Source organism: Cryptotermes secundus, unplaced genomic scaffold, assembly GCF_002891405.2.
Source record: "Cryptotermes secundus unplaced genomic scaffold, Csec_1.0 scaffold834, whole genome shotgun sequence".
Classification (NCBI taxonomy): domain Eukaryota; kingdom Metazoa; phylum Arthropoda; class Insecta; order Blattodea; family Kalotermitidae; genus Cryptotermes; species Cryptotermes secundus.
In genome coordinates this window covers 603,665-628,830 of record NW_019730112.1, presented here as the reverse complement: position 1 = coordinate 628,830, position 25,166 = coordinate 603,665, and the positions used below count along the sequence as shown (strand labels likewise).

The 25,166-nt window shown below is 40.7% G+C and overlaps 1 protein-coding gene across 10 annotated transcripts in view; it reads right to left on the bottom strand.

Moving 5' to 3' along the window:
• The window catches only part of LOC111866224 (serine/threonine-protein kinase 26), an 82,196-nt gene that overhangs the window by 2,058 nt on the left and 54,972 nt on the right, over window positions 1-25,166 (bottom strand). For 9 of the 10 annotated variants that reach the window (XM_033752172.1, XM_023854982.2, XM_023854980.2 and 6 more), the window contains 8 exons: window positions 15,760-15,984; window positions 14,508-14,673; window positions 12,510-12,667; window positions 11,151-11,336; window positions 10,499-10,644; window positions 3,898-4,108; window positions 2,206-2,487; window positions 24-226 (listed from right to left, as the gene is read on the bottom strand). In XM_033752172.1, the coding sequence (XP_033608063.1) occupies window positions 24-226; window positions 2,206-2,487; window positions 3,898-4,108; window positions 10,499-10,644; window positions 11,151-11,336; window positions 12,510-12,667; window positions 14,508-14,673; window positions 15,760-15,984 (1,577 nt within the window). The remainder of the gene's footprint in view (window positions 1-23; window positions 227-2,205; window positions 2,488-3,897; window positions 4,109-10,498; window positions 10,645-11,150; window positions 11,337-12,509; window positions 12,668-14,507; window positions 14,674-15,759; window positions 15,985-25,166) is intronic. The other variant, XM_023854983.2, reaches the window with a different exon arrangement.

Genomic DNA, 25,166 nt, shown 5'->3' with positions numbered 1-25,166 from the left:
AGTACAAATTATTTGGTACTCACCTAGTAAGTTTGTCCATAACACTCTTTATTCTAGTTTCTGTGACAGCAGGCAGTAACTTCTGAACAATCTCATGTACAAACAAATCACTGATTCCTGGACTGGCACGTTCTGCTAATTCAAATGCATTCTTCAGCTCTTCAATTGCATCTGTCTTATGGGAAGACTCAGGACCACGTGAATTGTAATGATGTCGTCTCTGAAGCTACAGTGGCCCAAAACATGTGCCTTTGTAACTGTATTTTGTATGAACTTCATGACAAAATTCACAATCTAATACAAATATCAACACTCATATATCAAAACTTCACTATTTATGTAGGTCATACCGAAAGTCACGAGCAACATTTTTTTACATGCAACCTGGGAACAGCAGATGAAAGAGAGTATGGTGGTAGGTGGAACCAGCTGTTGTGTTAACCTTGAGTGTCTTGTGATGTCAATAGCTTGCATCACGTGACCAGTATCACTCCTAACAAAATGGCCGACAACCATAAGTTGTTTCACCAGCGTGCTGTCATCAAATTTCCTGTGCAAGAGGAAATCCCTGCTGCAGAAATTCGCCAGAGACTTCAGCATGCTTATGGAAGTGTGTGCATGGGTGCAAGCAGTGTTCAAAGATGGGTGAAACATTTTAAAGATGGGAACACCAGTATCGAAGATGAACCTCGGAGTGGTCATCCTTGAACAGCCTCAACTGAATGCAACAAGGAAAGAGTGGATGAGATCATTCAAGATGAGAGGCATGTGGCTGTGGACACAACAGCCCAAAAACTTGGAATAGGGAGCAGTACAATACAGGAGATGATTGAAAGCTTGGGCTAAGTTTGTGCTCGTTGGGTCCCGCGGTTATTGACCGAAGACTACAAAGTTCAGCAAAAAGCCATCACCTCAGAACTGCTGCAGAGATATCGACATGAAGGCGATGATTTTTTGCTCTGTATTGTGACAGGTGATGAAAGCTGGTTTCACCATTTCAAGCCTGAAACGAAACGGAACGGCAGAGTATGGAATGGCACCATTTGCATTCTCCATCAAAAAATAAGGCAAAGACAGTGCCATCAGCTGCGAAGGTGATGGGCACAGTCTTCTGGGATGCAGAGGGGTTTATTCTGGCCGAATTCCTGGAACCTGGGCAAACCATCAGTGCTGCTCGTTATGTCCAGACGCTGCACAAGCTCCGCCGTGCATTGCGCAATAAACGTCCAGGACGAAACATCATCCTGCATGACAACGCTCACCCCCACGCTGCTCGCCTCACATTGGAAGCAATTGCAAAGATGGGGTGGGAAGTTCTTCCACACCCCTCCTATAGCCATGATCTGGCACCTTCCAACTACCGTCTTTTCGGACTTGTGAAGGATCAGCTGCGTGGACAACGTTTTGAGACAAGGGAGGCAATTCAGAAAGCAGTGCGTCAGTGTCTTCGGATGGCTGGAACGGAATTTTACAGAAGGGGAATTTTCAAACTCCCAGAAGGCTGGCAGAAATGTGTACAAAGAAGTGATTATGTGGAAATATAAAGAAAGGTCTGTAGACTGAGGTGGTGTATTTGGTTTGTCAATAATAAAGCATGTTACTTTACAAAAAAATTGTTGCTCATGACTTTCAGTATGACCCTCGTACAAACACAAAATTATCTCCATAAGTTTCATGAATAGCTTACTCTTGACTACTTGCATCAATGGATTGGTTGTAATATGAGCATATATGTGAGTGCACAAGTGTGCATGTATTTTAAAGCACATCAGCATCAAAGGCTGTGTGCCTTACTAAAATTCAAGCTACAAATAGCATTATTTAAATCACTATAAAATTGGATAAAACTACATATCTGTAAAGATGGAAGGAAGATAATATGAAAACTGATCTTTGAGGTGTGAGGCTGTGAACTATTGTCACATTATGATGAATTTGTTGAGGATCACACCCAATGACAAGGTTTGTTGAATTTTTAAGGTTTATTACAAATTTTTGTTCTATCCTTGTGCTCAAGCACCATGCCATGAAGATGTATGAAGAGGTGGAGCACTAGATGGAACTGGAGGCAAAGAGAAAACTTCCTGACTTTGCCAGAAACTGAACATTGGTCATAAGCCTCATGCAAGAAGATGAAAAATACTCACTGGGCTACTTCAGTTCAGGTATGTAATAAACAAAAGCACCTTGCTGTTTATCACTCACCTCTGAAATAAGAGGATAGATAACACCAGACAGACATGGGGACCGTACATGGCTGGGTTTGCTGCTGCTACTATTGCTATTTGTGTTGCCATCACGACCCCTCTGAACAGATTTCTTTTCTCCACTTTCACTAAGCTCTCCTCGATGATCCAAAGGACCAATTTCCTTTGAAATACGCTTTTCTCTACTATGGGAGTCATTAGTTTCCCATTCTCTTTCTCTGTCTCTGTCCTTGCGATTATCCACAACAGGAGCAGCTGGAGCTGTGGAGTGAGGTCGCGACTGAAATATAGAAAAATGTGACCACAATGTGACAGATAGCATACTACCATATCTCACGTCTGTAAAATGGCAAATTGTTATAACAGTATACTTAAGGAATGAGCAGGTTATCAACTTTCAACTTTCAAGGTATGAAAAATATAAACTTCAATTAAAATGGGCTAAAAAAAAATTACAGCTTATTTACCTGATTTCAAAATGTATTAAGTATCACATTATCTGATTCTGACACACAATTACATGATATGTACAATAATTAAAACACACATACACTATTTGTGACCACCACATTAACTTCACTGTGACCTTCTGCTTATTTACATTTTTCCAACTTTAATTTAAACGTCAACAGAACTAGGCTCAGGTACTAATGGCTCCACTGCTTACATTTATTTCAGTTAACTTCATGTACACATAACAACTGACAGAAGTTGCACCTACTGAACTGTGGGAATCTGCAAGATCGCTAATCTCATCCTTTACCAAATTACTTCCATGTTGGTAATCCTTCTGAAATTCACTTATGCCACTATAAAAGTGTCAAATATCCTTGTTCTAAGTATCAGTTAGAAGCTCTTTAATTCTGTTCTACAGATAATCCCCCTCTTAGCACCTTTCATCCTTAAGGCAAAAGTGGTCTTATGAGATCACCATGTTGTGTGTCTGTGTTCCTTTCTTCAATTCTGAACCAGCAGGCTAATTTTCATGAAACCTGACAGGAATGGAATGTCACTGGAGCCCACACTGGCTGGGACACGGGTATTTCACAGGGCTAGTAAAAATGGTTTTGTATAGTGCGTGGTGCTTTCTATAATAGTTTTAAATAAATTTGTGGACTTTGGTCAAAATGTGACATAGTGATAAGACTAGGATAGTGAATTATGTACTTTTTTGGCCATCTTGGACAACCCTGATTTAAATGGACTTTTCCCCTGTGAAAAATACTGAATAATTCTACATTTTTGTAACTTCTGCTGCCTGTTCCCCGCCTGAGGTAAGATTAGTCACATTTTATCACAAATTTTCATACTTTATTTATAAAAGATTTATTCAAAACTAATTCAGCAGAGGGTACTGAGAGTTACTTAACATACTAGCAGTGAAAGGGTTAAACCTATGACAACAATGATTGCAAATTACTCACATCTTAAAAATGTACTTCTTTCAAAAATTAAAAATACTTCTCTGTGTGAAAACTGGATAAGTGTATATACTAGTATGAATAAAGTAAACATTTCCAGGATTACTGTGCAATCACGATTTGTAATTCTAATAAAGTTCATCTGTATTTTTACACAGACTGTCAAAACTTATCACTACTACATGCTGCATATTTCCAGACTTTCTCTAGCTCCACTTTATTAATCACCAAAGTCTTCATCCTTTCTCTAAGCACATCACAATACTTACTGGTGCAGCTTTTTCACTCCTTTCACTCCTGTAGTGGTTTAGATTTGAATCCTTTGGAGGAGATTTTGTTTGTGGGGGTCCTGATCCATTCTGAACCTTCTGAGGTATCTTGTGGTTTGCAGGTTCATCATTAGGTGGTTTTATGGAGTGTGGGCCTTTAACTGTCATGATCCATGGTTCATCCAAATCACTGTCTTGTTTTGATTCTTCTCTGCAAGTACAATATATATTAAACACACATATATGTAAAATTATCCCTGTACTTAAGCACTATGCCATGAAGACATCCGAAGGAGTTGAGGTAGGTTTCATGCATGCTTAACCTTTACTGTTTTAGTATTTAAATGCCCTGCTTTCAGCCTTGGCCTGAATTAAAACATGGTTTTTAATTTCTAGGGTACTGAGTGCTGACAAAATATAAACTAATTATTAAGAATGATCCATGTGCCTACATGTGATGTTCCAAAAAATTAGCAGTCTTTATATGTGCAATTAGTGAATGGTTCTTAACAATTATTCTACGTATTTTGTTGTACTTTCTTCAAAATACAGGGAATTTGTAAGTTCACATTCAGTGTAAAAAATGGCAACTGTGCCACAATATTCTAAACAGTAATAAAAACTCTTCCTTTCTAATGTGCTGACCTCTGACTATGGTCACTGTTCATTTGGTACAACAGCCAAGCAAATAATCAGTTGCTATCCTTTTACAATTATAAACTAATGCTTCCTTCTAAGAATCTGATGTCTGGCCTGATTGCATTAACAGTTCACATGCTATTATTCAAAAAGAGGAAATGGCCTAACTCATATTCTCTTGCTGATGTATGTATGACACTTCTGTTGAGTTTTTAGTCATCTTCATGCCAAAGACAATGGGACACGCTGTAATGTAGTCGGTTGAGGCACTATGCTACAAGTCAGAAGGTCATGGTTCGATTCCCAATGAGGTCAATGAATTTTTCAATTGACTCAATCCTTCCAGCCACACTATGGCTCTGGGGTTGACACAGCCTCGAACAGAAATGAGTACATGTAATTTTAGTGGGAATAAATAGCAGCCGGCACATAAGGCAGACAATCTCACCACCATCTGTGAGCGGATTGTCTAGAAAATGTGGAAGCCTTGACATCTCAAAACCCTATGGGCCTCCACAGTCTGTTACAGACCAGCTTTGTTTTTTAAACCAAACAACAGATTTGTTTCACATAACATACCACCGATGCAGGGGTTTTCTCAGTGGGCTAAGAAGATGCGACATTTGATCCTCCAAACTGTACTGTTACCTCTGTTTCACATGAGGAATAACAAGGAGAGGCAAAATAAATGTATAAACTGTGAGAGTGGATTTTGTACTAGAGTTTTGAAGCCTGTCATACTAAATCCAAGCTATCATGTGTTAGTTGTATCTGACTGGAATCCCTGGAAACAGAAAATGTCTTGAGCATTCATAAAAAAAACTCTGTGGGCGTAGTATGCAAGCGAACTATACTAACCAAGCGACCACTGCTTGTAGGCGAAGTTAGTGCCAACTTTTATCGGATAGAGGGTGTCACGTGGTCAGCGCAATGAATCTACACAACCATTAATTTTGGTTTTCTAGACTGGGAGCGTGCATATAAGAGAATATTTTATTACAGGGCGGAGCAGAGAAAATTAAATGTTTTTCAAATGACTAGTACTCGGCAAGGGTGGGGTTGATGACCTAGGGTGTGAGCCAGCAAACAGCACAGACAAGGCAATTTCAGTAGCTGTGATGCACTGGAAAGTAGAACATTGTGTGTTTGTTGTTGAACAGTTTTTTAGAAACAGTGATTCCGTAGTTACTGTTCAATGTCTTTTCTGTCGAAAGTTCAATGTTGAGCATCAAGGAACAATTCCCGATCATAACACTATACTACGATGGGTTGAGGCATTTAGAACCACTGGATGTCATGAAGAGGAAACCACCTGGCCTTTCCAGTTCAGTACGGACCCTGGAAAATGTTGACACACTGAGAAGGGCAGTTCTTGCTAGTCCCAGACGTTCTGCTAGGCATCAGGCATTAGCTTTGGGCAGGTCATGTCGTTCACTACATTGCATTCTACACGAAGAGTTACAATTTCATCCCTACAAAATAATGATTGTCCAGCAGCAGATTGAAGGGGATTTTGAACAACGCAGAGAGTTTTGTGAGGAAATGCTCACCATTCTTACCGAAGATGCTAACAACGTGGTAATGATGAACGACAAAGCACATTTCCATCTGAATGGATTTGTGAAAAAACGAAACTGCTGGTTCTGGTCGGTGGAGAACCCATGAGAAGTACACCAAATACCTCTCCACAGCTCAAGACTGACAGCGCGGTGCAGTGTTTCTAAGTTAGGGATCGTTAGTCCTTACTTTTTTGAAGAGGGGGAGACAGCAGTTACAGCGACTTCGGCGTGCTACATCGACATGTTAAACAACTTCCTGAATTCAGAACTCCTAAGGTGTCGGGTAAACATGAGATAAATGTGGTTCCAACAGGATGGTGCCACAGCTCACACAGCAAAAGCATCAATGGAAGCTGTTTGACGCATGTTCCCCCAACATGTGATCTCCCGTTTCGGTGATGTTTCTTGGCCTCCGCACTCCCCTGATTTTTTGTTTTGTGACTTTTTGTGTGTGTGTGTGTGGGGGGGGGGGATACCTCAAGGCAAGAGTGTACATGAATAGACCACGAATGATCCAGGAGCTGAAACTTTCCATTCATCAAGAAATCTCAGCTGTGCTGGGAGACATGTTGGAGAATGCGATGCACAATTTTGAGGAGGCTCCAAATGCGTGCCCAGCAAGAAGGACATCATCTGACTGTCATTATTTTCTGTATGTAATGTATGTTAAAAATGCATTAAAATACCTTGTTTTTTGTGTAATTAAAAAGGTTTTATCTTGAAAATCAACAAAGTTATTCTTATGTGAAAAACATGCGTTTCCTCTGCTCCACCCTGTATTTGTACATTTTCTGCAGGGCACTGTGTAGTAATACCAAGAAAACCAACTTACAGATTTCCAAGCAGGTTTCAAACACAATATAAAGACCACAGTAAATTAGGCAAGTGATAATAGGCTAATCCCTCTATTAGATGGGGTGTTAGCTTCATGCTCCAGCTGCTCTGTTCCCACAGAAACAGTCCTTGGTTATTTACTGGAAAGGAGGCTGGGTGGGCCCACAAATCAATGTGAATGAAGTTGCAAACAGAAGAATCCCTAATGGAAATCAAACCCAACCAAACGAGCCTGTAGTCAATCACTTTACTGAATGAGCTATTTCAGCTCATTAACACATACTCACATGCACACATTGTGGAAAATATTTTGTTTAAGACTATGCAGTTGGTCATATTAACCAGAAAAGAGACTGTTGTTCTGGGATGTGCAAAGTATTAATGAACAGACTACATCCCGTTGTAGACTTGTTCAATTCCAAAACAATTAACAAATCATGAGGTCTGACATAATAAGACTGTACTCACAGGCAGCAATGTATTAAATTTTATTCAGAACTGTGGTGGTCTCCTTCAAAACAGTTCATTCCTGCAGGTTCATATGACCTCTATGGCTGTTTAGAATGGCCATCGTAACCTCTCAACTATCTTTCAGGTTCAAAACACGACCCCCTGAGATAATTCTTTAAGATAGAAAACCGGAAGAGGTTACACAGAGCAAAATTTGGTAGGTATGTGGGGGTGTACCAAGACCAAAATCAAATTTTCCATCAAAACTCCATGATGAACACCTTGTGTCATGGTGTAGGATCCACTCGTCAGGAAACAATTCTGACCTCACCTGCTGTCCCAGATGTCCCAAAACTTGGAGATAAAAGTTTTGGTTAACAGTGCAATCAGGTGGGACAACCTCTTGCTGCACAGTCCCTTTGCAGTCAAAGAAACAAATAAAGACAGTCTCGATTTCAGATTTTGACATCTGCACTTCCTTACTGCACAGTATGCCTGGAGGTTTCCATCGCATGCTCTGCGACTATGTCTCAGGGTCATAAAGAAAAAAAAACTTTCATCCCCAGTGATGTCTCTGTTCTTCCATTCCATGAATGAATAAAAAGGTCATGTTGAATCTTTCTTAAAATGTTTCTCACTTATTTTCATGACAAGCTATACCAACACCATTTCAGTTAAATCACAAAAGCACTGCACTCACTACACTGTCAAGACAAGTTTGCCACTATGTAAAGTTCAGACACATAAGCACCTGCCATCAGCTATAGACTGAATCATGCTTTGCAATGCAGCCAGTCTCATTTGTCAGACCTTGTAACTATAGGGATGATGAATACAACATTCCACCTAGGGACAGGAGGATGTGTAATATTGAAAATGTCATATTAAACTCTTCATTCACATATTATATAGTTCTGTCCACAGTAGAACTTGTTTATTGTCTCCCTTTCTCACTACATGTTTCGGTTGTATATGGCCATCATCAGGTGTCAATATTTGCTAAAACTGTGAAGAAAGCAGTCTTCTGGGATTTGGCACCATGTATATGTGGTGTTAACCGACGTTTCGGAGGAACGTATCGCCTCCATCTTCAGGGTAGAAGAAAAAATATAAGACACAGACACAGTCTGCTTTTACCGGTTCTCACGGTCTCTTCGCTTGCAGATTTCTTATATTTTTTCTTCTACCCTGAAGATGGAGGCGATACGTTCCTCCGAAACGTCGGTTAACACCACATATACATGGTGCCAAATCCCAGAAGACTGCTTTCTTCATAGTCACCGCCGTGAAAGCCTCAAATCTTACTTTGCTAAAACTGTTTCACATGTGATAGGTGAAGTTGCACATACTACATAGTGAAACAGTTTTAGCAAACACACACCCGATGATGGTCATACATGGCTGAAACAAACAGTGCAAAGGACAGGGAGAAAATAAACAGGATGCATTGTGGATGGAAGTACAATGTGTGAATGAAGTGCATTAATGCAACAGGATGCTTAAATATAATATTACCTTCACATTAAAAAATAAATCCTGTTAACGGAACCAAACTGCTGACAATACAGGCTAACTTACAGATCAGGATCATGTTTAGAGGGCAGTTCTCAGGCTTAACCTCTATCCTAACCATGAAATGGCTGAGGTTATATGAAAGAGTATTTTTTTCTGACAAAAATTGATTACAAAAATATAATCTGATTATTGAGGGAAAGTGACAAACAGTTTTCTCAACAGTACAGATAAGACTGAATTACACTCAACTCTCAATTATCCAGGGGCGGATAAACCGGTTTGCGGCTTAACCAGGGCTTCTTTGAGGCTTATTTGTTGTTTAATTTTCATTCACTTTTGTTTCACATGGTGAGTTGTAACACTATTTTCGCACTAGTGTGAACCGAGCTCTGCATGCTTTGGTTCCGTTATGCTAACACAATGTTCTAGGGTAGGGGTGAAAGAATGCAAGGATTTGTGGAAAGTTTCATGGACAGATACACCGCCCCAGTTAGTCTCTTTGTATCATCTTCAAGTGCGTTAGCAAAATGTCAGAGTGTAAAAGGAAGTGTGTTGTGTTAAGTATTAAACAGAAACTTGAAATTATCAATCAGTTCGGAAAAAGAGGCGTAGTTAAACAATTAGCAATGCAATACAGTATTGGAGAACAAACTGTTCGTGATTTGAAAAAACAAAAGAATCAATTAATCCATGGATTCACTGGATTCAGTGAAAATGAGATAGCCATAGAAATGACAAAATTGGCTAACCAAGTTCATGGTGGTGAAAGTCAACGAGGAAAATATAAGAGAGTGGTTTGACTGTCACTCGTGCAAGCTGGGCTTCGAAATGTTAAGCAGTGACAAAACCATAAGTTCAGTGGGGGTGCAGCCAGAAGAGCGGGAATAAAGTGAGAATGAGGAATAGGTGGACAGTGCTCCTAGTTAGAAATATCACATGGTGCTGCTCATAATCATTTGGAATCCTTACTAGACTATCTTGAGAGTGAAGAGAACAGTTTATTAAGTGACAAGCTAATATTACATAGGCTTCGTACAGATATCCGTAAAAAGGAAAATGCCATGAAGAAGAAAACGACAATATTAAAATTTTTTAAGTGTTAAGTGTGAATATTCGTAAAAAGTGTTGGATGTTGTTGAACACTGTGATTGAAATAACTAATTCATACTTCTGTGTAATGTAAAAAAAAGTATTAACTAGGCCATGAGATGACATAAAAATGAGGTTGAATAAATTTAAATACAGGTAAGCCTATAGTATTATGAAGGTACAGTATTACAGTACTACTTTTAATAAAATTTGTCTTAACCGGGTTTTCGATTAATCGTGATTTCCATCCCCACCATTATCCCGGACAATTGAGAGTTGAGGGTAACCGTAAATTTTTGTTACTTCAATTTTTAACCTCTTCCCCAACACCTCCACACTTTTCACCAAGGCAAATTCTGAGAATACTCTTATGTAGCCAGGAATACAGTAACAAGAACAGTAATTCTGGTCTCTACAATAAACTATTTTCATGTGCACCAATCTGGGACTTTCAGTTTTATATGCCATCGACTTAAATTTATTTTTAAACAACATGGATACCATGGGATACTTACGAATCCGAATTTTCTGATTCTGTTTCACTTTCTTCACTCCTCTGAGACTTCCACTTTTTGTACCGATCTATAAGATCAATTAAATATGAATTTTTCTTTGCTTTTCTAATAAAAGGAAACTTGAGCAATTCTTTAGCTGTGGGTCTCTGAAATTACAAAAGAAAAACGCAAATTATAAAACAATGGCAAGATTAATTTCACTTAATTGCCTTTATAAACATGGGCTTAACTATTCCTACTTTACTATTCTGAACAGAAGACAGTCCCTAGATATGAAGAATAATTGTGAATATATTAATTAAGCAGTCGCAGAAAGCTGCAGGAGGTGGTCCTACAGTCTGGGAGTTAGATAGAAGGCCAACAACCTCTCAATAGCACATTACAAAACATTACACACAACCTCAAATTTGTACAGACTCTTGTAAACATGGTAATAAACCTTCTGGTTCCACAAAAGGCCACCTGAGCTTCTCAAAAGGTTCTTCTTATGTGGGGTGTTGTGTAATGTTGTTTTGTTTAGTTAGTTAGTTAGTTAGTTGGGAAAGACTACATGGTGTCATAAATCAAAGAAATCTGTCTGAATTCTCACTGTCACAAAACACCTCAATTCTTTTTGTGCATTTATATGAAAAAATGAACAACTATTACTCACATTCTCAGGGTCCTTATTGAGGCAAGCTTCTACAAATTCTTTAAACTGTTTTGTATAATTTCCTGTGAGTTGTGGGGGATTATTTTTAGGAATTAGGAAAAGTACCCTCATGGGATGAAGCTCTGAGTTGGGAGGTTCTCCCTTGGCAAGTTCAATGGCTGTAATTCCTAATGACCAGATATCAGCCTGAAACAAAACCATTCATATCTTAAAAGAAATTCAAGAAAATCTCCAGTTATCTGAAAGTCACAAGCACCAGAGAAGCAGGTTACTTGAGTTCATTCACAATATCCCCATTCTACTCTAATGTATTTAATATCAGACTGATACAGTCCCACTGTCCTTCAGTGATTAAGTTAACTACCTGTTTGTTTCCCAGGATGCTATGATCCCAGATATCTGGAGGAATCTTGTCAAAGTGCTTTCTATGCAGGGAGAACTTTGCTTAAACAATGCTGGTGGTTTGCTAGCTTTGGAGGTGATCTACCATTATCTTAGCCCTTCCACATGGAGCTCAAGTTTGTTCACCAGACCATCTGTGTCACATGCTGCAGATAAAAATATTATCTTCCAATGTGTGTAAAACAAATCCTGCCTTTGCCACAGTCATTAACAAGTACTATCTTTCATGGAAATACTTTTCATGGACTCCAAATGGCTGTGCTTTAGATAGCCAACTAAAATGGCTTTTTCTTCAGGGACATTTTTGCAAGGGTTATTAAACTTCGCACAACTAATGTGTTTGAACACAAGTTTGGAAAAATGTGTGATCACAAAAGACACTAAGATGCTAGCGGATCGAGCGCTAAACACAGACTGATGTAGCAAGCACACAATCCAAGACTTTCCCTCTCGTCACTCGTTATGCGAAATGTCACTCGGTAAGTGAGTCATTTCTTTACAATTTGTTTTGCTCGTTATGCGAATTACTCATTATGAGAGGTGCTCGTTAACGAGGTTCCACTGTATTTCTAAGGGCAAACTGTGGAGGACCGAGAATACTTAACAGATGCAAGTTTCACCAGAAAAATCTTTTATAGACATAAAACATGCCATACTGAAGAGAAAGGGAAAATACTATTTGTGCTGAATATTTCTACCTACGAATATGATCTGCACAAATACTAAAATGATTTTATCATAAATTTTCCATTCCAGACAGAGTTATTCTGTCAATATAACCCAAAAAGTTATGGAACAGAGAACATTTTTGAGACACATTATAGTCAGGGAATTCAGTAATCTGACATTATAAGATACTGTTAGTTAATTTCATGTGTATTCAAAGATTTTACGGTTACAGTTATACTGGTAATCATCAGCAAACTGTCATGTTGGTCTAATGGTACAATCTCATACCTTAGAGTCATATGCTGATTGCTTGATAACTTCTGGAGCCATCCAGAACGGTGTTCCAACAAACGTGTTCCTCTTGCTGGTAGTATTTGTGAGTTGCCCTGCCACTCCAAAGTCTGCTAATTTAACATCACCCATTTCACTAAGTAAAACATTGGCAGCTGAAAAATTGGAAAGAATATTAGAAATTCTACCATTCAGCATTGCATAATTCACAAAACCAAAGAATACATACACACAAACTTAAATATTTACAGCATACAAAAGTCATCTGGGGAACATGCAGTAGTGTAGTTGGTTGAGGCACTATGCTACAAGCCAGAACGTCACGGGTCTGATCCCCAATGAAGTCGATGGATTTTTCAATTGATCTAATCCTTCCAGCCACACTATAGCCATGGGGTCAACTAAGCCTCTAACAGCAATGAGCACCAGGAATCTTCCTGGGGGTAAAAAGTGGCCAGCATGTAAAGCTGACAACTTCACTGCCATCTGTGAGCCAACTGTCTAGAAAATGTGGCAGGCCATACGTCTCACAACCCTATGAGCCTCCATGACCTGTTACATGCATAGCTCTACCTTTTACAAATTTCATTATCACAACTCACTTCAATAAGAAATTACTTGGGAAATGCAAAATACAATATTCCCTCTACTTTCTGGGCTGCTAAGATCAATATGTCAAAACAAACCAAGTTAAGGTGAAGACTCGCGTGGCCATATGGAATTTCAGTACTTCCGTTTGTAGGACACAGCCAAAGATTAACACAGAAATCAGGGTTTGCTTGCCTCAAGTACATATTACATGTCAAGTGAAAGGCTAATATACAAACTGGATAAGGTATTTACATAATGTAATATAATGTAAATATGTGGACTGTTGGTATACAAGGAAATGAATGGTACAGAGAACTGCTCAATTCTATGGGGTGTCACTGCAGTCATATATCAAGGCTTCTGGCAGCTTTTCTTATTATAAAATATATACAAACAAAATACATACCATATCTTGGTAGACTTGAAAGGATTCTGACAATGGTGTATACTGTACTTCTTTTGGCTTATTTTGGACTTCACCCATCATCTAGCATATAAAAGACAAAAAACCACGACGTTTTGGAGACAGATCCAGTCTCCGAAATGTCGTGGTTTTTTGTCTTTTATATACCAGATGATGGGTGAAGTCCAAAATAAGCCAAAATACATACCATATCTTCCACAGACACACTTCTTTATTTCAGAGGAAGATGCTACCTAAAGTCTGTGTCTTAGTCTGAATGCAGAGAAATTTTCTCTTGCACTTGAAAGCATATTTTGGGAAAAACATGAATTTTTAAAATATCCCTAAAGGCAGCTTAAACATAGGCAGAATTCTGATTAAGTCAGCTGAATGATCTGCTGACATATCAATCTTACACAATGTTAATGTCAACAGAATAAACTATGCCACATGATTACTGAATCAAAACAATGGAAATAAAGAATTTCTATGATTTGTTTCTATGTACAAATGTGACTGCATCTTTTCTGTTCATGACTGTATCCATAAAATAATTTATAAAAAATATTAAGTCAATAAACAAAACACCTTTCAGTGATTTCAGTAACATCTCAGAACATTTCTATGGTAGGCAAATGTAAGCTGTCCCTGTGCTTCATTTGTTAAGTACCATGCCTTCGAGATGTATGGGGTAGTGGAGGTATAGCTCCACCATTCTTGACCTCAGCACTACATGGATGTGAGTGGTCCACTTCACATCCAGGCCACTTTATCTGTAGGGAAAAAGTCCCCTGTACCCTACTAAATAGGAGGCTGGGTGGACCCCAGAGCTAGTCTGGACACTGTGGAGAAGAGAAAATATCTTGCACTTCCCAAGAATCAAACTACAGCAGTCCAGCCTGTAACCCATCATTATACCAATTGAGCTATCCCACCTCTTTTTTGTGGCTGCTACAGGAATATAAATGTGTGATGAATCCAGTAACTCTGGATAACTATACCTTTAATATCTCTATGCAGTTTTCTTTCACTATGTAGATAATCCAGACCCTTGAGAACTTCTCTGAGTATAATGGCAATATGCATCTCTTCAAAATTTCCAGCTTTCATGAGATCTAACGCTGAACCTCCTCCCAAATACTCCATAATAATCCATAGCTTTGTACCCTAAAACATGACAAATAAATGCAGAACACACACACTCCCACAAACTATACAAGAGTGAGGGCTCAAAATAATAACAATAAAAAAAATTGTCATACTGTATATCCAGGAGTCAAATATTCAGTGCCTTAAATATGAAATTTATGTGTAACACATACAGCATACACTAATTTAATACTCTACAGCCAACTCTACTGTTATTATGGTCCAATACGCATGTGTATTTGTTGAAGTTTGTGTATAGCCCATCAGATATTATATAAAAACATACCTTAAGGAGAGCGACTACCAGGGCTTCAGAAAAACAACTTGCATTCACTCACCCATAGTCTCACAGTACATTTGATACAAATATTTTCATACTCCCCACCAGTCTCTGCGATGAAGAACCAAGCATAATTTCGGAACCGTGTCAGCTTATAGTGAGGTTTAATGATATTTTAGGATCTTCAAAAACATCTTTTTAACTGTGTTGGTTATGTAGCATAAAATGGAGAGTCGAATAACAGACTTCATCAAGAAGAAAAAAGTGGCTGAGGCCTATCTTAATACACTAGCCTAACATTTTCCTGGAAGAACTGAGAAAAATCATGAATAGCCATTATCTGGCTGCAACTTAAAATGAAATATATCCAGCAGAATCTACTTAATGATATATTTACATGCAACATTTCTGCTAATATCAGTTTAGAACAAATGAAAGTTTTATGACATAATTCTAAAGGTTTACCAAGGATGCACATAAAAAATAAAACTGTTCAAAACAAATTTTGAAGGTGAGTTTATAATATATGACCATATCAAATTCATCATGTCTATATATATGATTATCATTGAGAAACGTGAATGTAAATATAGATAAGGAGAGTAGGGCAGAAACCATTTATGGCAAAGCAAACACTATGTGTCATCCATTACTACATGAAGATATATAAACTGACTGAAGACAAGAGACAACAGATGAAAGCATTTTAACTGTGCACAACACAATACGCCACCGCCACCAGCACCATATTCTCCTCAGCTAAATCATGATGCCATACTAAACAGCAAATATCAAGTCAACGTTTAAAAAACAAAAATACTAACCTTGAGATATGATCCAAAGTATTTGGTAACGAAGGGGCTGTCACACTGTGACAACACCATGATCTCCTGTTGAATATCTTCAATTTCATCTTCAGCCTCTTCAAGGTCTATTATCTTAATTGCTACCACTTGCTGTGTTCTGTTGTCGATACCTTTGAATACTTCACCAAATGATCCTTTGCCAATTCGTTCTTGTTTTGTGAAGATCAGCTCAGGGTCCACCTTCTGGAACAAACATAGTGTTCTTACAGTACAGCTTCTCTATGTAAACTGCGCTCTGAAAGGAGCTACAGAAATTCACCTGCTTCTCTTTATGAAATAATGAAGGTCCATTACTGTGTTAATATGGGCCTGCTGAATCCAGTCACACACTCTGAAACACTAACCCCCTTAAGTACAGTTTCAGGCACATCATTAGCAACGTTCTTTCATATCTTCTCTTATGTATACATAAAACATATTTAATCACTCTGAATAACTGATAGTTTTTAACAGGATTTTAAGTATGGAATACTCTTCTTGGAAGCAATTCCCTACGCCACTCCGCACCTCGAGGCGCGACTGCGTTCACCTCCCTGTATGAAGGCCAACGGCGAAGCAACAACGACTCGGTGTGGTAGTCATGGCGGTGTAACTGGAAGGACCCTGGAGGCGGTGGATAACTTCGCAAGGATGGGTTCCACAGCCGCCCATCAAGTTGAAGCAAGAATGCCGGTTCAACCCTCAAGGTAGGTACCTGTAGGCGCGTCCACATTACTCGTGCTCGCGCTCGTCGGGAGACTCGTCTGGCTTTTATTTGTGCTCGTAAATCTTCGTCCACACTACTTCAGTTGCTCGCCAGGCTTCGGCGTGTGAGGATCCGTATATTTACTCGTAGTGTGTATAGGCTGTAGTCGTATTTTGATTTATTGACTATAGTTCTTAAATTAAAAATTTAAAATTTGCTTGTCTCGTGACTTGTCATATCGTTCACATTACTCGCGAGTATAGCGAGTCACACGAGCACGAGTAATATGGACGCGCCTTAACAATGACCGGATTCCGTTGGTCGCAGAAGCACACTGAAGGAGCCGTGCCCGAAAAGGGGCCATGGAACTCGATACGGGCACCGCAAGATCGGAGCAACTGGCAAACGAGACCCAACCCACTAGAAATGAGGGCTGTATGCCGTCGATACAGGAAGCAGAAGAGCCAGAGCCAGTATGGTGGTATTGGAGAAGAAGCCATGCATGGAAAGTACAAGAAGCTTAAGTTGGAGGCGGTCAGGCCTACGATCGCTCAGCTGACTAACTGCAGTTTCAGAGTAATTAAATGAAGTATTACCTGCTGCACAAACTTGCATCGACAGAAAACCTGTATGTCTTGTGTAAGTGGTACTTACCACAGTGCAATGACAATGGCGTATAGTCCACAGAGACGTGGATACACTCGTGCTGAAACTGCAATGCAACCAACGAAGCACCTATATAACAAGACACACCTGTCCCTTTCTAAATACGTACATGTCTAGGACTGAACAAAAATCTTGGACATGGATCTCGAGGAGACTGATGCCAGGAATGACTGTGCTGGCGAAAGCCGAAGTAATTTAGCGGTCAATCAGTCTGTTGTTAGTTGCTAGTGAGCAGTGGAAAGCTGTAAGGAATCTACACTGTTAGCAGCCGAAACCTTGCAACGACTAGTGATGACAGAATAACAAACAGAGGGCTTTGTATGTGCTGTAATTGTACTTATTTTGTAGTCTCTGCATATTAGTGTGTCAGTTATCATTTGCAGTTACGAGTTATATGAATCAAATCAATCCAAATCCCGTATCCAGTCACTAACACATGACACTGGTCAACAGGGCTCAAATTACGTTTACCGCGTAGCGCAAAACGTAAAAGTGAATGGGCCTACGGACTTAAATGGAAAGATCTGTATTTAGTTCGATGAAGCGGCCTCCGTAGTCTAGAGGTAACGTTCCCACCTCATGACTCGTGGTACGCGGGTTGAAATACCCGGCGGAGGTCGTGGAATTTTTAAGGGCGGAAAATTTCAGGGAACAAGTCCTCCGGGAGGGACTTTAAGCCGTGGGTCCCGTGTCGTAGCTTCACGGCACGTAAAAGAACCTCATATTCCCAAAGGAGGTCACTGAGCCAAATTCAAGGACGTTTACCGCCCAACAGTAGTCTCTAACGCCTCTGATAGATGGGGGAAGCATTATAGTACCGCCAAGTCTGTAGAGGCCGAACTCGCTGGCTCGGTCGGGACCGATGGTACGCAGCAATATCGGTCGGGTATAGAGACTGGCAGAATATCATAGAGGGAAGCACAATGGACCAATACTGGTCTAAGTGCATGGGGAAACCCACCCTCTCCAATAACTAACTAACTAGTTCGATGATTCGTCATGAAGATAAATGTTTTCTACTTTGAACGTTAAACACTGGCATTTTAAACATAATTCAGTCTTCTTATTTTTCTGTCAGAATGCATGCTGAGTAGGACCTCCATTTTCTTGGATTATGGTCTGAAACCGTCCCGTCAAAGGCTTGTAACTCCAGGGACGGAAACTGTTCTGACTTTAGTACACTAACTATACAAGTCTGTTCCAAACATGACAATCTAATCTTGAGAACCTGGCGATCATTTTGGATTTGACAAATTCAAGCTTAATGGTCCGAAGCCTTCAAGGAACGGGCAATGTGAACGTAAAAAAGCCTATTTTTAAAATTCAAAGTGGAAAATATTTTGCTGTGTAACGAATAAACCTAACTGAATACATCTTTCGATATACAAACTGATGTACGTTATAAGCGCCAGCCGGTATACAAGGCCGAGTCACTTTTTGTTTACTGCAAAGAGTGAACCTTCACTCATTTCAATAATTTCGAGAAGTCTGAAAAGGCTGACACGCTGATGGAACGCACCAAAGAAGATTCGCGATTGTGTGACCCGGTATTATGGTCAGAGTGGCATTCTCGGGAGAATGACAGTTCAGAGAACGATCTGCTAGGATGTGACGCAGTATAGTTTGGTACATAGGTAATAAGGCTTCGAAGATAACTGCTGGCTCCAAATACTTCAATTATATTTGGGCTAGGCCTTTTCCACATGGATTAAATGAATACGGAATGATATGTCGGTGTTCGATTCCCAGCAGGAACTTTCTCCTCAGCACCGCGTGCAGACAGGCTCTGGGGCCACTCAGCCTATCTAATGACTACCGGAGATTTTCCCTGGAGGTAAAGCCGTCGGGTTATGCAACTGATCATTCACCTCCATCCACTGCTGGTGTTAAGAATTCGTGGAGCTACAGGACCTACTTCCACCCCCATACTTAAAAATTTGGCACTTATTATTATTATTATTGGAGGGGGTGGGTTTCCCATGCACCGCGACAAGTTGTTGATCTATTGTACGTCCCCCTTTGATATTCTACCACTCGCCATACCCTACCGGTACTGGTGCGTGCTATTAGCCCCGTTCAGCCAACGAGGTCGGCCTTCGGTGCCTAATACTTCCCCCATCTGCCAGAGGCATTGGAAACTACTTGGGCCGGAAACTTTTTGTCTAATTTAGCTCAGAGGTCTCAGAGACATGAGGATCTTTTACGTGCCGTAAATCTAAGACACGGGACCCACGGCTTAAAGTCCTTCCCGGAGGACTTCTTCCCTGAATTTTTCCGCCCTTAAAAATTCCAGGACCTCCGCCGGGTTTGAACCCGCGTACCTTGAGTCATGAGGTGGGAACGTGGCACTTAATTAAAAAGATATGGGCACACAAATACTTGGCAGGTGTAACAGTGCCGTTGGATTTCCCTTCCTCCGGAAGGTGATAGTCCACCTTAAGACATGTTCTGTTGCATTGTGCGACGGTGTGTTATCCCTCGGTCACTGAATGCTCTAAAGTGAATGTCTGTGTACGTGCAAGTAGCACCTACTAAACGGAAAACTTAATTAACTTCCGGATTCGCAGTTGAAATTAGTTAGAACGCCCGCATATGGGCTTTCCTTGTATCAGCTGGAAGAGAAAAATAATAAGGCTCAATCCAGGATTTTCATTTAGTATGTTCCTTGCGTTAAAGTGGTATAACGACTGGCTACGGGCTGGACAGCCGAGGGGTCGGAGTTCGAGTCCTGGTAGGGTCAATAATTTTCTCTTCTCCACGTCATCCAGATCGGCTCTGTGGTCCACCCAACCTCCTATCCATTGGGTACCGGCGACTTATTTGACCGAGAGTAAAGCGGCCGGGGCGTGAAGTTGACCATTCACTTCCAGCTAATGACGAGTTCAAGAAAATGTGGTTCTATACATCCACTCCCCCCATACGCCTTCATGGCGTAGCGCTTAATTAGTTAAGCACAGGGACAAATTTACCCTTTACCTTGTGTTAAAAGTAGTTTTAACAGAATAAACTTGGAATAAAGGCAATAAAACGTCTCTTAGCTCTCCCTGATTCAGACTGGCGATGGGGAATTAATTTTACGTAGTGCCGGATGGGGTCGTTTATAACTGACCGGGGTGGGTGTGCTTCCTGACAAAAATTCTGTACTTAAAAAGCCGTTAAATAACTATGAATTGTTAGCACTGTCCTGAAGATGGATGAAGAACTTCATTATCTACCATACTGCATGGCGTCAAGTCCACGAAAACCGTTATCTGAATCTCACTGTTGTGAGAACGTTAAATACCATGTGACGCCAGTTCACTGCCTAGATAACCGTAGAAACCAGAGGATAACTCACAAATTGGAGACAAGATTAAAAGGAAGGCAGACGAATATTATCACCGATGTGTGCTCTAGGCCACCAGAACAATCAGCGACGATAACGTTCCATCTGATACGTGCAACATTCACCTAAAAGGATACGCAAGAATGGCTTAAGATCCAGAGGAAAACTTTAATTCTGGCGGAGTGAAGGAAACCTGGAGACCAAAGCATTACCTACAGTTATAAGACATGTATATGCGATTATTCTGTAGAAACTTAAAATAGTTTGATCTGTACTTACCATCAATATTAGCGGCCTCCGTAGTCTAGAGGTAACGTTCCCACCTCATGACTCAAGGTACGCGGGTTCAAACCCGGCGGAGGTCGTGGAATTTTTAAGGGCGGAAAAATTCAGGGAACAAGTCCTCAGGGAGGGACTCTAAGCCGTGTGTCCCGTGTCGTAGATTTACGGGACGTAAAAGAACCTCATGTCTCTGGTGGATGGGGGAAGCATCAAGGTACCGGGGGCCGACCTCGTTGGCTCTACGGGGGCTGATGGCACGTACCGTTACCGGTAGGGTATGGCGACAGTAGAAATTAAAAGGGGGACGCACAATGGACCAATAATTGGTCTAAGTGTATGGGGAAACCCACCCCCTCTCATAATACATACATACATACCATCAATATTTCAAACATATACGAAACCGAGAATGTTTAAAATAAAACTGATTTTCTGAAAGAATGTACTCGTGTGGTGACCGGATGTGACAAAGCGTTTTCTGTAGCGCCAGAGTTGATGCCAAAATTGTCGTTGTTATAGAATCATGTTCGAAATTGGGATCGATATCATTTCACTTATTATTAACGAAATATCTGGCTTCATGGCATTGTACAGTCGGTAAACAGCGCAAATGAATGAGAGAACGAGTATCGTCACTTCGACAGCAAATCCATAAGATTAAACTCTTATTCCACTTTCTAAAAGTGAAAATCCGCAGTCCCCAAGTCGAATGTTCATCTATATGAGAAACAATAGCGAAAGTCGAGTGTCATGAGAACACAGGCGTAATCTAACAGTCAGGAATGCAGAGGAAACTAATTTAACCACGAAACAAGGTAACACCAAACTTCCTTTCTGCTTGTCAATTCCTCGTTCAACTGAGTGATCTGATATCAATTTGCAGCACCAGATACAGAACCGCCTATCAAGAAACTTGACAGTGACAATGCGCCATCCGCTAAGTGGACTGTCACATATGTGAACCAAAAAACGAAATGTAACCTAACGATGAAAGTGAAAGACTAGCGCAATTGTATTGTGCTCCTGAGCAAAGCAATGTGCCGTGTAAACAAAAGGTAAATTTGTCCCTGTGCTTAACTAATTAAGCACTACGCCATGAAGACGTATGGAGGAGTGGATGTACAGACCCATGTTTTCTTGACCTCGGCATGTGCTGGAAGTGAGTGGTCAGCTTCACGCTCCGGACGCCTTACCCCCGGGGATAAAGGCCCTGGTACCCACTGGACAGGAGGCTGGGTGAACCCCAAAGCCACTCTGGACAACATGGAGAAATGAAAATTCTTGCCCCATCGGGACTCGAAATCCGACCCCTTGGTCTTCCAGCCCGTAGCCAGTCGCTATACCGACTGCGCTAGTGCACTGAACTGAAATGTGATTTATTACCAAACTCCACGGAAGAAGTCCTTCCTCAAATGCTAAGAGTGGTTCAGCTAATCAACACATAGCCCGTCCCTGGCGGACACCGAAGGTGCATCCCGTGTTCATACCATCCCGCCACTAAACATTATCCAGAGCTAGATGAATCCACTCCACATCCTCACAATCTGTTCCTTTAGGATCAACTTTAGCACTAACCTCATATACACGCATGCGCCTGTGTTTCCCAAATGCTCTCTCTCTTCCCTTCAGACATTCCGACTAAAATGTTATATGCATTTCTCATTTCCTCCATGCGTCTGAACAGAATACGCTATGTCCATTGCATCGCCCTTGACTGGGTCTCATTACCGTAATAGAATTGCGTGTTATGAAATGCTACACGGCCTCGAACACTGCGACATTTAGGAATCCGAGTCTGTGGGCTCTGCACAGAACTGCAATGGCATTATTGACAACACGGAACTACGGGGCAACAAAGGTAAAAGAAAAAAAAAAGGTAAAGCTATCCCTGTAACAGGCCGTGAAGGCCCATAGGGCTGTGAGACGTCGAGACTCCCACATTTTCTAAACAATCGGATCACATATGGCGCTGAAATCAGCCTCATGCGCTGGCCGCACTTCACCTACAGGAAGATTCCTGGTACTCAATTCTGTTAGAGGCTGAGTCGACCCCAAGGCCATACTGCGGCTGGATTAGGTCAACTGAAAAATCCAATGAACTCACCGGGAACTGAACCCGTGACTTTCTGCCTTGTAACATAGTGCCCAACCAACTACTAGGGGACAGTAAAAATGGAAACTCTAGGACTCTGCATTTAACTATTTTTTATTTTAGTGTGCTTACTATCGCTGCGTCGGAAGAATTACATACTCATAAATTGTCAGTCTTTCCTTATGTCTGCAGAAATTGCTTAAAAATGTCTCTTAATTTCAATAAACGTGAACGCCTAAGGCCTAACTGCAATAGTCCATCAGTTATGGCACAAGCATACCAATTGTTTTATATTTACACAAACAGGTTTTAATACAAAGTGTATCAAAAAACCAATTATTTATCATACGAATTTTAAGGATCTGACTCAACCATCACACTGGAATCGGAGAAATTATGAAATTAACTAGTCATTCTAGTCACCCTCAGTCTTACTACAGAATTTCATCGAGAACGGCCGATTCCTACACAAACCAATATTAGTTATAAAATTATGCTGGACACTGTCCAGACTAGTACGGTTTAAGAAACGCAAGTGGACAGGATCCTTCTCACTTTATACCTCACGACGGAAGTATAACCAGCAACCGTAACGCCGCATAACTTTAAATTTACCTAAAACAATGAGCAATGTCCAACATAATTACACTATCGTATTAATACGAGGTCACTGTCACAAACCTTTAGTGGATCACAAAGGAATGCACCATGAAGAGTGTCTATATTATGCCCATTCAGGCGAATTTATGACGAATATGAATAAATGAGTCTGAAAACAACAAATCGCTTAATACAAAATACACAATCTCTCGCATTTCTTGCAATATTAATATAACTGAAGTGATCTTATGACTTGCATGCCTTACGTGAGCAACACAACATACAAACCAACAAAAACAAACTCCGTTGTTTTAGTCCGCAAGCGAACTATACCGACCGAGCGACCGCCGATTGTCGGCGAAGCTACTGCCAACTTTAGCGAATGGAGGGTGTCGCGTGGTCAGCGCAACGAATCCTCATGGCCGTTAATTTCGGTTTCACTAGACCGGAGCCGCTATTTCCTTGAAATAGCTCCGCAATTATCCTCAGGAGGCTGAGTGGACCCCGTTCCAGACCCACTGCTTCTCAGAATATCTGGTAGAGCCGGGAATCGAACCTGGACCTCTGGATCTGCAGCCAGGAACTCTGACCACTAGACCACAGAGGCGGTACCAACATAACATACACGTTTACAAAATTACTAAGGCTCTTCCTTCCCTCAGGAAATGCCATATCCGTCGCTTTCCATTTGGGGGGGGGGGAAGGTTACAACTGTTTCTTTGGCGTGGTGCTTCTGAGAATCAAACTTCCAGGTTGTATACAAGGTGTGTCAAATAACGGGACGAATGTTACTGTGCAGAAATTGACAACACTGATCAGGACTGAACACATGATTACAACTCACCAATTTTGAGTCAGAATCGCCGGAATTCAGTTTGTTTTGTGGCTGCATTTTACTGAAGCCTCTGAAAACAAGTCTGCCGAACCTTTCAATATGACTACGAACCCTAAATGATAACGAATGTTAGTGTTCCAGTACACCCCACCCCCAAGCCAATAAATGAGAACCCAAAAACCACGAATACCAAAGTCCGAAATAATGACCATGTTGATTTGCTTTTCTGTGATCAAAGGAATCATCCGCTATGAATTTGATTCTCCAAAAAGATGTCATTCAACCTTCACACTTTCGTTTGCTTCAATCACAACTCTTAGGCATATTTCACCATTGCAGAGGCTCTTATTCCTAGTGCTACAGTTCCAGTACTATTAATTCTGCTCCCGTATTTCATCTCATATCTGCAAAGAACTTGAACAGGGCGTTGGGGAGAATATTTGGACCGAAGAGAGATGAAGTGACAGGAGGTTGCAGAAAACTGCATAAGAGAAGCTTCCTGACTTGTACTCTTCTCCAAGTATAATTCGAATGTTCAAGTCAAGGAGGGTGAGGTGGGCAGGGCATGTAGCACGAATGGTGAAGAAGCGGAATGCATATAGGATATTGGTGGGAAAGCCAGGAAAGAGACCACTGGGAAGACCAAGGCGTAGGTGGGTGGACAATATTAAAATGGATCTTAGAGACATAGGACGGTATGGTATAGACTGGATTGATCTGACTCAGGATAGGGACCAGTGCAGGGCTCTTGTGAACACGGCAGTGAACCTTCGGGTTCCATAAAATGCTGTGAAATTCTTGAGTAGATGCAGATTTAGCGGCTCCTCAAGAAGGGCTCATCTACGTAAGTATTATTCTTATTATTATTATTATTATTATT